The sequence below is a fragment of the Gorilla gorilla genome, chromosome 1 (assembly GCF_029281585.2).
Source record: "Gorilla gorilla gorilla isolate KB3781 chromosome 1, NHGRI_mGorGor1-v2.1_pri, whole genome shotgun sequence".
Classification (NCBI taxonomy): Eukaryota; Metazoa; Chordata; class Mammalia; order Primates; family Hominidae; genus Gorilla; species Gorilla gorilla.
In genome coordinates, this window is record NC_073224.2 from 73,649,366 (window position 1) to 73,662,250 (window position 12,885).

General features: G+C 41.7%; 1 protein-coding gene across 1 annotated transcript in view; it reads right to left on the reverse strand.

The window, feature by feature from the left end:
- LAMC1 (laminin subunit gamma 1) overlaps window positions 1–12,885 on the reverse strand; it is a 124,764-nt gene that overhangs the window by 32,143 nt on the left and 79,736 nt on the right. The window contains exons 2-4 of the mRNA XM_004028025.5: window positions 9,847–10,151; window positions 5,076–5,206; window positions 2,835–3,001 (exon numbers count right to left, since the gene is read on the reverse strand). Of these exons, the coding sequence (XP_004028074.4) occupies window positions 2,835–3,001; window positions 5,076–5,206; window positions 9,847–10,151 (603 nt within the window). The remainder of the gene's footprint in view (window positions 1–2,834; window positions 3,002–5,075; window positions 5,207–9,846; window positions 10,152–12,885) is intronic.

Here is a 12,885-nt window from a genome sequence, read left to right on the forward strand (position 1 = left end):
TTATTGATTCTTCCCAAAATGTAGACAGTATCTTGAGTAAATAAAAAGAAGTTTTATTTGGTTTCAAATTGAACAGGATGTTTAAAAAAAATATTCGAACACATCTTTTTTGGAATATATTTTTCTTTTTTAATGCAGACTTCTTCTAACCAAGATCATGAACACATTTTGATTTGTTTGTTTTTTGGAGACAGGGTCTCACTCTGGAGTGCAGTGGTGTCACCATAACTCATTGCAGCCTCAAATTCCTGAGCTCACGTGATCCTCCTCCTGCCTTAGCCTCCCAAGTAGCTGGGACTACAGGTCTGTGCCACTATACTCAGCTAATTTTTAAAAAAATTTTTGCAGAGACAAGGTCTTGCTCTGTTGCTCAGACTGGTCTCAAACTCCCAGGCTCAAGTGATCCTTCTGCCTCATCCTGCCACGTAGCTGGGAGTACAGGCACATGCCACCATGGCTTGCTAATCATTTTATTTTTGCAGAGACAGGGTTTCACTATATTGCCCAGGTTGGTCCCAAATGAGTCTCCCACCTTGGCCTCCCAAAGTGCTGGGATTGCAAGTGTGAGCCACCATACTCAGCCCCTTTTGTTCTTTTTCTCTCTTTCTTATGATCAGTTATTTCATAGTACAGTATTACAATTGAAAACTTTTTTAGAAACTTGAGTTATTGCCACCAAAAATTAGAGTTTTGTTAAGTTAGTTTTCAAGTGCCCTTTTCCTTCCTTCATTAGCTATTTCTCTTCCCTCAAGACGCCCTAGCTTACCCCTCAATCCACCAAGCCCAACCCACCTGAAGATCTGATGTTCTGAGACGGTGAAGCAGAATAACACCACTGTCCACACTGTCCAAACCTACAGCTAAAGCAAATGCCATGGCTCCCTCCTTGAGAGAAGGTAGTTCTCTTCCCTAGCCCTAGCATCCTGACAATTAATGTAGTATTGTCACAACATCCAGAAATGTCACTCTTTGAAGTGTCACAGTGCTGAAGGGACCAACGAGAAAAGCAAATTGACTTAGTTCCTCATCAAAGTCCTTTAGCGACAGTACTCAGTTCATTTGCTAGAGGTGAATTGGCAACGTTTGGTTCTTTAAGTAACTTCCTGGATAGACTCAAAATACGACATTATTAAGCAGAATGCTTTTCAAGCACACATGTCCATTTATTTAGATGCCACATATTAGGAGTATTTCATTCTTGTACCAGCCTTTATTGTAGAGCTTCCAACACTGAATATTACAGTTCAGTAATGGAATTAAAGAAGGTCAAGCAAGTGCTTACAAATGTTAGAGGAGGCTGTAAATTTTACTTGCAAATCTTAGGATTTGTTGAAAAGAAGAATAAGAAAATCTCCTCTCAGCAGTTCAGTGGAAATAGTCGTGAGTTAAGATAGTGGTCCCTTCTCGGGGTTTCTGCCAATAATTTTTTTGTTTGTTTGTTTTTGTTTTTTGAGACGGAGTCTCACTCTGTTGCCCAGGCTGGAGTGCAGTGGTGCAATCTTGACTCACTGCAACCTCCGCCTCCCAGGTTCAAGCAATTCTCCTGCCTCAGCTTCCCAAGTGAGTAGCTGTGATTACAGGCGTGCACCACCACACCTGGCTAATTTTTGTATTTTTAGTAGAGACGGGGTTTCACCATGTTGGCCAGGCTGGTCTCGAACTCCTGACCTCAGGTGATCCAAACCCATAGGCCTCCCAAAGTGCTGAAATTACAGGCGTTAGCCACCATTCCCAGCCTCTGCCAATAATTTCTGCAAGTTAAGAGTATCTTCTTTTTCTCTTTATTCTTAACAGAATATGATAAACAATATTTGTAAGGACATAAGAAAATTATTGCTGCTTTAAAATCATGATTAAAAGGTTCCTTTCTCCTGAGATTTATTTCTCTATCTGTTCAGAATAAACCATGACATTATGAAGGGATAAACAATGTTTTCAGTTTTTTCATTTTACCTTTTTTTCATTTTTACCTTTTTCTAGGAATACTAGGACCTATTCTTCTTCCCAAAGCTACCCACCTCTCCATCAGGGGAGTGGGAAAATTCTCCCCGTTGTACTCTTTAGTGAGATAAAGAAAAAATAGTTTTGAGAAAAAATCTTGTGCGGCCAGGTGCAGTGGCTCCCACCTGTAATCCCAGCACTTTAGGAGGCCAAGGTAGGTGGATCACCTGAGGTCAGGAGTTCGAGACCAGCCTGGCCAACATGGTGAAACCCCGTCTCTACTAAAAACACAAAAATTAGCTGGGCATGGTGGCACGCACCTGTAATCCCAGCTACTCAGGAGGCTGAGGCAAGACAATCACCTGAACCCAGGAGGTGGAAGTTGCAGTGAGTTGAGATCACTCACTCCAGCCTAGGTGACAGAGTGAGACTCAGTCTCAAAAAAAAAAAGAAAAGAAAAAAGAAATAATCTTGGAATGGCCTTCTTAGCCTAGAACTCATTATATTTGATACATGTTAATTACCTTGGATGCCTGAGCATTGATAAAAATAATAGTATTTTAAAGGGGAACAAATACGACTAGAGAAACCATATTCTGGAGTAGACTACACTGGCCCAGTATTTGGATCCAAACAAATTTCTAAACCTTGCAGATGCTGCTCCAACTCTGGGACATGTGTTCATGAAGGAAACACAAAACCCTCAGTTTGCCTTTACAGTGAATTGCCCTCATCTATGACTTTCCTCTGACTTGAATACTACTCAAATTACACAAAAAGCTGGCCTTTCAGAGCTTTCCTTTCAAGGAGGAATAAAAGAAAGTCACCCATTCCTTCTTCCACCCTTGGAAGTCCTTAAGACAACCGACAGACTGATGCCATGGGGCACTCACGCAGGCATTCACTGGCACTTTCCGCAGTTGCCCTCCTCCACGGCCGGTCATTGAAGAAAGGAAGACACTTTTCACAGTCTACTCCATATGTGTTATGTTTGCAATTACACACCAGCTTATCAAATTCGTTCTTCATACACTCGCTTGCGTGTCCATTACATTTACATCTGGGGAGAGAAGAGATACTCCAAAAAATGGAACAGCTGCAAAGTCCCAGAAATGCACACAGAAAAACTATGTACACAAAGAAGTTTTACCATTCAAAAGTGTAAATTGAGGAACTGAGCAAGATTAAGTAATGGATGTCTGAATTTTTAAGGATGAAAAAAAATTAAACAAGGTAGCTTTACTTAACAGGGGTAGGGATTAACCGGACATGAAAAGAAAGTCCCTAACAATTTCTGAGGCTATCTGTAGGATCAATTCCTGAAGTCAAACCTGTGTGTCAAGAGGTAGCAGAATGTAGTGGTTCAGAAAAGCATGGACTCTGAAGCCAGGCTGCCTGGGTTTGAAACCGTTCCCTGTCACTTACCAATGTAACTTAACCTCTGTGCCTCGCCTGTAAAACAGGGATGATGATAATGCCTATTTCATAAGGTTACTGGGAAGATCAAGGAGTGCTTTATTTATGTGCTCAGGATTGCAAAACCACAAAATAAGTTGATGAACATCAGCAATTATCTGCCATAATGATTTTAAAGTATTCCGACCTAAAGGAGGTGAGACACATTAGATACCTCACCCCCATATGGATGTTTGGTAGTCAGACTAATATCCCCTGAGGTTGTCTGCAGCAAGAATCCCTGAAAGATCCCCTAGATGCAAGTATGATAACAAATTAAGGACTCATGGAAATTCCCATCAATACTAATGTGCACCATGGAGTCATAATGTTCCCCTCACTTGCTTCCTTAATGACAGCAATCAGTCTCATAGCTTCAACTACCATTCACTGATACACTAAAATACTTCAGAATCACTGATAGTGTGGCAGGACGAGTCCCAAATTTAGATCTCCAGCTCTCATCTTCTCTCAAGCTCTTATCCTTGACTGCTGCACAAACTTTGATGGCCCCCATGACCTGAAATTTTACATATGTATAACCAAACTCTTCAGTTTAGCTCATCTTCTTTATTTTGTTACCAACCATTCTCCTGATCACTAAATCTTAAAAGGACCTTTGACTGAAGTCCTGGTAACGTTTCCTTCACAATAAAATGCATCTATATGTTCCTTTCCATTCTGCTGCCACCAGCTTAATGTCATGTATTTGTTGCCTAATCCAGCATCATAACAAGAATATAAATTCCCTCAATTGTACACTATTTTTACCCTGTTTGCACATTAATCCTCCTGGCCCACTGTTTTCTTACCAGAGTCCTACTCCAAAAATTCTGCCTGATTTCTCATTGGGTACAGTTCCCATCAACTTTCACTAAGCACCAATCCCATACCGGAAACAATGTAAACAAAAATAAGTTTTCTGCTTTTGGGATCTCATGGTCTAACACAGGGAGGTAAGTCCAAGATTCTTCACCTGCTGTTTAAGGTCTCTGGCCACAAAACTATCTTTCTGGTTTACAACTCTACAAATTTAAGAGATTTTCCTTCAGTTAAATGTGTTTATACTCTCCCGTCTCCAAACTTCTGTTTACGACATGTCCATCCTCTTGCATCCAACCAAGGCATCCTCTCCTTCCTTATCCAAAGCTTTCAAGACCCAGCTTAGATGCCATCTGCTTCTCTAGCCTGGCAGTTTTGGATCATTCTTGATATGTGGCATCTTTTCTACTGCTGCTTTATCAATTTTTTAAAAACAGGTGATTACAAGTATTTCAGTTTTCACATATTCATACATTGCCTACCCTGTTCATGTGTAAGATCCGAGAAGGTCAGGACTTCTCCATAGGATAAGGTGAGTATTACCCTTCCTCAAGTGCTTCACAGTGTCTTTGCACTTAAATTGTCAATAAGAATTCACTAAGTGTGTGGATTTGACAAGGTTTTGGAAAACCTACATGCTTAGTTTCCAGAACAACAACAAGATCTCACAGTGAAAATATCCTAGGCTGCTGTCTGTCTTTTCAGCTAAGCATTATCACACAGGAAGGACTGCTGCTCCTATTCTTGGTAAAGAAAACATCTAACAACGGTATTAACATAGTTGTAAACAAGTTGCTAGATTCACCTCTATGCAAAAGCTCCAAACACTTTCAAGACTAATTTAATAGTTTACTTACCTGCCACCCACAGCAAAATCAGAGATGGCATAATAATAGGATTTGAGAACTTTGGGATCGTTAAACACTTCATCTCCAAAAGTGTTCAGGCGATTAAGAGTTACTCTGATGTCAGTGGCAGTTACCCATTCCTGTCAGGAAGCAAAAATAGAAACATAAAAGAGAAGTGGAGGGACCGAAAATGATATAAATGTGACAAAATGTTCTAAATCACTAACTTATCATTTAACTTACGCCCCCTTCTAGCACTAAATCTATTATAATACTCAATGACTTCTTTAATTTTCTAATATTTTTCTCCTTCTTGACTCTTCCCTTCTTTAATTTGTTACTTTACTACTCGGAGTCTCCAAAAACAAGGATAATAACTAATTTCTTTGCAAGGCTGCTGAGAGGTTTAAATAAAATATAACGTGCAGCATACATTAGGGACTTGATACACATGCCCCTTCCCTCCATCCTGTATCTGCACCCCAAATCCAGTAAGGGATACCAGCTTAGAGCTCATGGGGCACCACACTTGGATCAGAGATGCTGGTCATTGCCTGCCCCTGCCCTTTTTTTTTTTTGAGACGGAGTCTTGTTCTGTCGCCCTGGCTGGAGTGCAGTGGCGTGATCTCAGCTCACTGCAAGCTCCACCTCTTGGGTTCACACCATTCTCCTGCCTCAGCCTCCCGAGTAGCTGGGACTACAGGCGCCCACCACCACGCCCAGCTAATTTTTTGTATTTTTAGTAGAGACAGGGTTTCACCGTGTTAGCCAGGATGGTCTCGATCTCCTGACCTCGTGATACACCCGCCTCGGCCTCCCAAAGTGCTGGGATTACAGGCGTGAGCCACCACACCTGGCCACCCCTGCCCATTTTATAGCATCTATTCCTCCCTGCCAACCCAATCCCCTACTGACAGATCTGAGGGAGATGCTCAAGTACTCGCTAATAAATCATTACTTAGGCTTGAACCAACAGGATGTTGTCTGTGTTTGTCTTGACCCTCCCCACAATATCACCTTCTCTCTGAGGCCTTCCCTGGCCACCTTATCTAACATTGCTACCACTACCCAACTCCCTATTTCCCACTCTCATTTTATTTACATTGTCTTTTTCCACACACACCTTTCCCTTCCCACCACACTGTAAGTACCATGAGGGCAGGAAATTTCTATTTTGTCCACTGCCATTTCCCTACCATGCAGTAGGTATGCAAACTATTATTTGCTAAGTGAATGACTGAATTTGAAGAAACCACAACTTATCAAGTTGGTAGGTGTACCATAATGGCAGAGGACAAGCATGGGGGCTGTAGAGTTTTTCCCTAGGTTTTATGAGATCTAAGCCCTTACACTGAGCTAATTTTAGGCAGATGTTTACATGTGTGGTAGAATGCTATACTAATGATCCCAGTGAATCATGTCTGCTAGGGCCCACAACCAGTGCAGTCTCTTTCTCTGCTGACTCTAGGCTTGGGTGTGTGACTGGTTTCAGCCGAGGGTACATCAACAAATGTGACATAAGCAGAGGCTGACAAGTACTTGTGCACAGGGACTCACCCTCCCAGATCACTTCCGCTGTGGTGTAAATCCTGGTCAAGCTTCCTGATGATAAAAGACCACATGGAGTCAGAGAACCCAGGCCCCAGCTGACCTGTCAGGTGAGTGACCCAGGCTAACACAGAATCATGAGAAATCATAAATCACAGTTATCTAAAACCATTAGGTTTTGGGGTGGTGTATTACATATAACCACTCAAAGACAGCATTTCCATTTTAAGTCTTTCCTAGGGACTGCACAACAAAATCACCTTTGGAGACGTAACAAGCAAGTGCAGAGGTGCAGACATCTATGTTTTCAGAAGGCTCCAGGTGAGTCTGGGAGGCACAGCTCTGATTTGGAACCACTGCCTTAAGCCACACCAAATACCTGGCATATAGAACAACATGGAGAGCTCATAAAAGCTAATCTCCACAAAGCCTTCAAGTATAATTAGAAAGGAAAAGAGACGACGATTTCACCATATCCAAACTTGGAACTTCAATAACAACTCCTACTCATGGCCACAACAGTAGGAATCTTTTAGTCGTCTGTAATGTAAATAGCTAAACATATTTCTGTGTTTAATGCTTATTATATCTTCTACAAGGCTTCGACCTTATCACAGCTCTCTTTGAATAAGAGCTTCTCAAAAAGCTAAGCCATTTTTTTTTTCCTAATGGGCATCTTTAAAGAACAGACCCCGGAGCTAGACCCTGCAGGTTTTGAATCCCAGTTCTGCCACTTAAGCTGTGTGATTTGGGGCAAGTTATGTCCTTTCTGGGCCTCTGATTCCTCATCTGTAAAATGGAGACAATAAAAGTATCTACCTTACAGGGTTACTGTGAGGTTTAACTGAGGTAGAAAATCAACGGGCTTAGAACAGTGCTTGTCACATTATAGTATGCTATAGTAAGTGCTTTAATAAATGTAAATTATTACCATAAATCAATACATGCTTAGTAATACTTATAATATTGGTGAAACCAAGAAGGGACTCCTTCCCCATCTGGGAGATTACAGCTTCTGCAGGGAGGTTTAGGGAGCAATGAAGAGAGGAAGAGAGGCAAGAGTTCTCTCTCATTGTCAGATCAGCTAAAAGTCAAATTAGCTCAACCTCCTTGGCAACTGGATATCAGAGACAGAGCTCTTACATCCAGAGACACGTAACTCATGTTACTGCATAATGAAACTGACTGACCACGTCTATGCAGATGCCCACAGCATTTTTTTTTTAAATGCGAGGTCATAACCCATAGCATTTTTACCACACATAGTCTCATTACCTCATATAGTCTCACTAGTTTCTACGGCATAAAGAGCAACAAACATCACAATTCTTACAGTTGGGGAAATGGCTCAAGACAGGCTGACCAGGTGTACAGTTAGCAAAGGTGCCAGAAAACCACAGTTACAACTTTGTATCACTGCATTTTCTACTGACTACACTGTTCTTTCTCTTTCTACTGTTGCCTCATCAGGACAGGAAAATGCAATAATTTGCTGTTGGAAAGAAAGAAGTCTGGCAAATGTTTGCTAGCTGATCAACTTAAAGAGTATTTGTAGGTCACCTCTCCACTGGGCATTCGGTCTTCTGCTTTTTCTTTTCTTTTCTCTTTTCTTTCTTTTTTTTTTTTTTTTTTTTTTTTTGAGATGGAGTCTCACTCTGTTGCCCAGGCTGGAGTGCAGTGGCATGATCTTTGCTCACTGCAACCTCCACCTCCCGGGTTCAAGTGATTCTCCTGCCTCAGCCTCCCAGCCAGGGTAGCTGGGATTACAGGCACCTGCCACCATGCCTAACTAACTTTTTTTTTTTTTTTTGTATTTTTAGTAGAGACAGGGTTTCACCATGTTGCCCAGGTGGGTTTTGAACGCCTGACCTCAAGTGATCCACCTGCCTCCGCCTCCCAAAGTGCTGGTATTACAGGCATGAGCCACTGCACCTGGCCCTGCTTTTTCATCTATCAAAATCAGCTATTCTCTCGGCCATTTATTTTGAACACAACTTATCTCCATTGCAAGAAACACTTTTTTGCAAGGTGTTGGCAAGCACACTCATTGCTCACCATAACCTCAGAGTTTACCAACAGCTTTCACATTCATGCTTTCCCAGCAACTTACAGAAATACAATGGAAGGGGGGCAACTGGACCCACAGAAAAATATATTCTTATCTTTTGTCACTGTCCAAAACCATACAATTAGAAAGAGAGTCCCTGAACATAATAACGGTGAGAAAGAATAAGAAGATCCAAATTAGAAACCCTAGAAAAATGGGGTATTTCCTATTTAGAAATCACAATAGCTTTTCATATAATGTACACAGCATTTGAAAACCCATTATCAGACTTTCTTGTTTCAGTCAACTGACAAAGGCTATCCCCATGTGGTTGTTGACTTCAGCCACATGCAGCAGCATCTCCAATTCTGTGTTAAAGTGCTGAGTACAGCATGAGGCTCACCAGCTTTTCCATAATCAAATAGCCAGGACATATGAAAAGTTCGCAGAAATATGAGCAACATAGAAGAATTCCGTATTATGGTGTATAAGGAATATGCATGTAGAATTCAAGAGAAAAAAGAAATCCTTCTCAAACAGGAAAATGTTTCTATCACAATGTTTAAGTACAGTGCTATGGGTACCTAAATTAATATCCTGTTACTAACATCCATATCCTGTTACTAACATCATCCATTTTAGGTGATGAGGAGTTTCTTTAACGATCAGCAATCGTGCCAGACAAACCTAATCAAAATTTTCTTGTGTAAAAATGAAAGAAGATGGCATTCTTAAATATCTTGCTTCAACGGTTCCCCTTTGCTAATTTTAAAAAATACATTTTATTTTGTCAAATCAAAAAATAGGCAAGAAAAGATCCAAGAAATGTGGGTAATTAGGTCAAATGTTCTCTTCAAAAGGTCAGAAGGAAAATGTTTCCACCTCAGGTACAGAGACTAACGTTAAAATTGTTTGACTTTTTAAAAAATGTGTAAAGTTTACATCCTAGAATAGATCTGCAAGTGCATAAGAACAAACATCAACCAGGCAGCAGGAACAAAACTACTTTCCTTCACTTATTAATAGTACACAGAGAGCAGAATCGAGCTCTCTGTCTGTGTTGCTCAAGTATTCTACTCTGACCCCGTACCTCAGAAGTGGGGCCACAAGCCCCACTACAATAATCTTCCCACACCTCGCATGTTGTAGAACTAGCTGGCTTCAGGCCAACCTGTGAGAATTTACCTGCAGCACAGGGCTATTGTCAAAGTTATAGGCGCTGGGCCTTCCTTCCAGGGTAGAAAAGGCCACGTTGCCCCCAGTGAGGGGAGAAATGTCACTGAATTCATCAGTACACAAGGCCTGCTGCTCATCCCCTCCTGTCCTGATGAAGCCGCGGTTTGCCTTAGAGTAGGTGTTCTCGCAGGAACCACTGTAGTACTGGTAAGGAATCCAGGGCCCATCTTCCCGTGTGCGCTTGTAAATGGCAAAGCTCTCCGGGCGGCTGGTGTGGAACTTGAGACGCACATAGGTGATGTCAAAAGCTTTTCCTGTGGGACAAACACATCAAAGGTCATAAATCATACGTATGAAGCAAACAAATGCCCTCTATTCCCAGCTTAGTTTGGAACTTGACAAAGGATATAAATCTCCTTGTACACATCAAACCAAGAAGACAGGCTTTTCTAAAACAGAAAACTATGTATTTTCCCCCAAAATGACAAACTGCAGTTGGGTCCATAAGTTGGCTCATAAAGGCCTGTCGTGATGTGCATTGTGGAAATGTTGTGTGCAATGAAAACTGGCGGCGTATGTTAGTACTGTACTTATACTATAAACTAAAGTTGAATAAAAAGTACATTTATTCTTAATGCTGGTACTTCAGCCAAAGCTTAATTAAAAGATACAAAAGCAAATATATGCTAACTTTCTAAATGGGTCTCCAGGCCCTTTAAGACTTTAAAAAAACCTCATTCTCTATTAACTGTAACGTTACTCTTGACGCAGAAAGAATATCATCAGCTCTATTCTTCTACTTATCTACCAAGTTAAGATACAGACACTTGAAGAAGGGAGGACAGTGTTTGAGAGATGTAGCAGGGAGTAGAATAAGAAAGAGGAAAAAAAAATTCCTTCAGTGGATGAACAATGAAATGGGGGAAAAAAGAGAAAGGGAGAAAGGAGGTTTAAAAAGGTTGTTTGAATATGTTCAAAAGAGAATATATGAGAAATGAGCTCTGAGCAGAGAGGAAAAGACAGCAGTCACTGGGGCAGACAGTTCCCTGCAAAAGCCAGAGTGTGGTCTTATGGTCAGGATGGCTTGGTTGTCAGCCAGTGTGTCTTCACATGGGTAAAATATAAAATCACCATGCATTCACACATTGGGTCTTGCTAACTCTAACAATATCTATACTTTGCTACTTCTATGTTATAGTGAAGATCCCAGTTTGGTCAACAAGAATTTGTTGGGCACAAATCTATGCTCAGCTCTATGCTATATACGTCAGGGGACAGAATGTGTGGAGACACAGAGATCCCTGTATTCAAGGAGCTTACAGTTTTTTCTCCCTAAGCCAATTAATTCAAGAACCATCCCAACCCTCTCCTACAAAACCCACAGAACAGCAACTTCTGTGCTCTCAGAAGTGTTGAGGAGAGACTTCTGCCACTTTCACTTCCTCATACCCACTAGTCCCTGAGAGACAAGGAGCGATTCCTCATGTGTGGCCTGGATTCCGCTTTGTCTCTCTCTGGCTGCCGGCTGGAGCCCCCCTCTCTCCTCTCCTGCACTCAGTGCAATACAGTGGGGCTCTGCCTCTGTGTGGGGTGGGGCCTGCCGCTGTCCTGCTGCTGGATCTGGGAGTAAGTGGGTGAGGTCAATTCAGGGAGGAAAAGAGCAGAAAGCCCATGCGAGCTATGTGTCCAGGCCACATTCTTCAACTGAGCGTTCTCTATAATAAAACTGACAGGATGAGCAATATCCGACTATTTCTCAACTGGCCCAGATCTTAGAGGAGGTTGGATTAACTGTCCCCCACATACATGAAACATACTTGCACACACATTAGCTTCAAAATAAAGCCATGCGGCATAACAGAAAGAACACAGGATGGGGCATTTTGAGACCTGAGTTCAGGTCCTGACTCCCTCCTTTACTAACCACATGATTTCTGCTCTGCCATTTTCTCTTTGTAAAAATGAAGACAATCCCTGCCCCACCTACTTCAAGAGTTGTTGGAAGGTCAAACTAAGATATACACATACTTGACTAATTGTAAAATTCTATACAAATATAAGGCATTGCCACAATAGGGTTTATAAAGAAAATCGCTGAACTGGGATTCTGAATACGTTCACATAAAAGGACCTGACTGTTCCTGGTACAGTTACCAAAGGATATTATACAAACATGAATATTCTATCTAGGATGCAGTGCATTTTGCCTAGACACAGGTCACACAAATACAGTTTACACACTTTCTGTTAAAAGAATGCAAGTTTTACCTGTATCTCTTTGTTGCGTCAAAAATGTCAAGACATCACCTTTGAATGAGGTCGAGGTTATAGTACAGTATCTGTGGCATTCCAGAGACTCACTATCTAAGACATTACAGAATGGTTAAACAATGTAATTTTACTCATGAGTAGGTGGCCTGGACCGTTCAAAGGCTTGCTCACTAGTCTGTAGATTATAGATTATCCTTCCTTCTCTATTTTCTCTCTATCCTTCTGATATCTCATTGTTCTTTAGCAACCCAACGGCAGCAGACTGGGCCAAAGGAGAGAAGGTAAAATCAATCAAGGCATCCTGTGTTCCAATCAACATCTGTACTACAAAGCCACCCTCTGAAAGAACCAGGCATATGTCTCTTGCTGCGGCCACAGACACAGAGCCACAAGTAGCAAAATGTCCAGAAAGCAATTATGCTAGCATTAAACTCTGATGCAGTCTACTTGCAGGTGCTGGCCTGGCCTTGCTGGCACTGAGCTTCATTTGCAGGGCTACCTTTCTCATGCTAATCTACAGCCACAGCTGGAAATGAGGGAGCTCTGTGGCAGTCTGTATGGAGGCTCACACACCTCCATGACAAGAGTCACGTGCACTGCCCTCAGAGTTGCAGTCAACCCAACGGCGCATACAGACAACTGCAATTTACAAATCATCATGAGATGACTCCATGACAGGGGAAGTGCATCATGTTTGGAAAGCACGGAGAAGATCATCTAACCCAGATTTATGAGTTCAAGAAATGCTTCCTAGAGGAAGTGGCATCTAAATCCAAG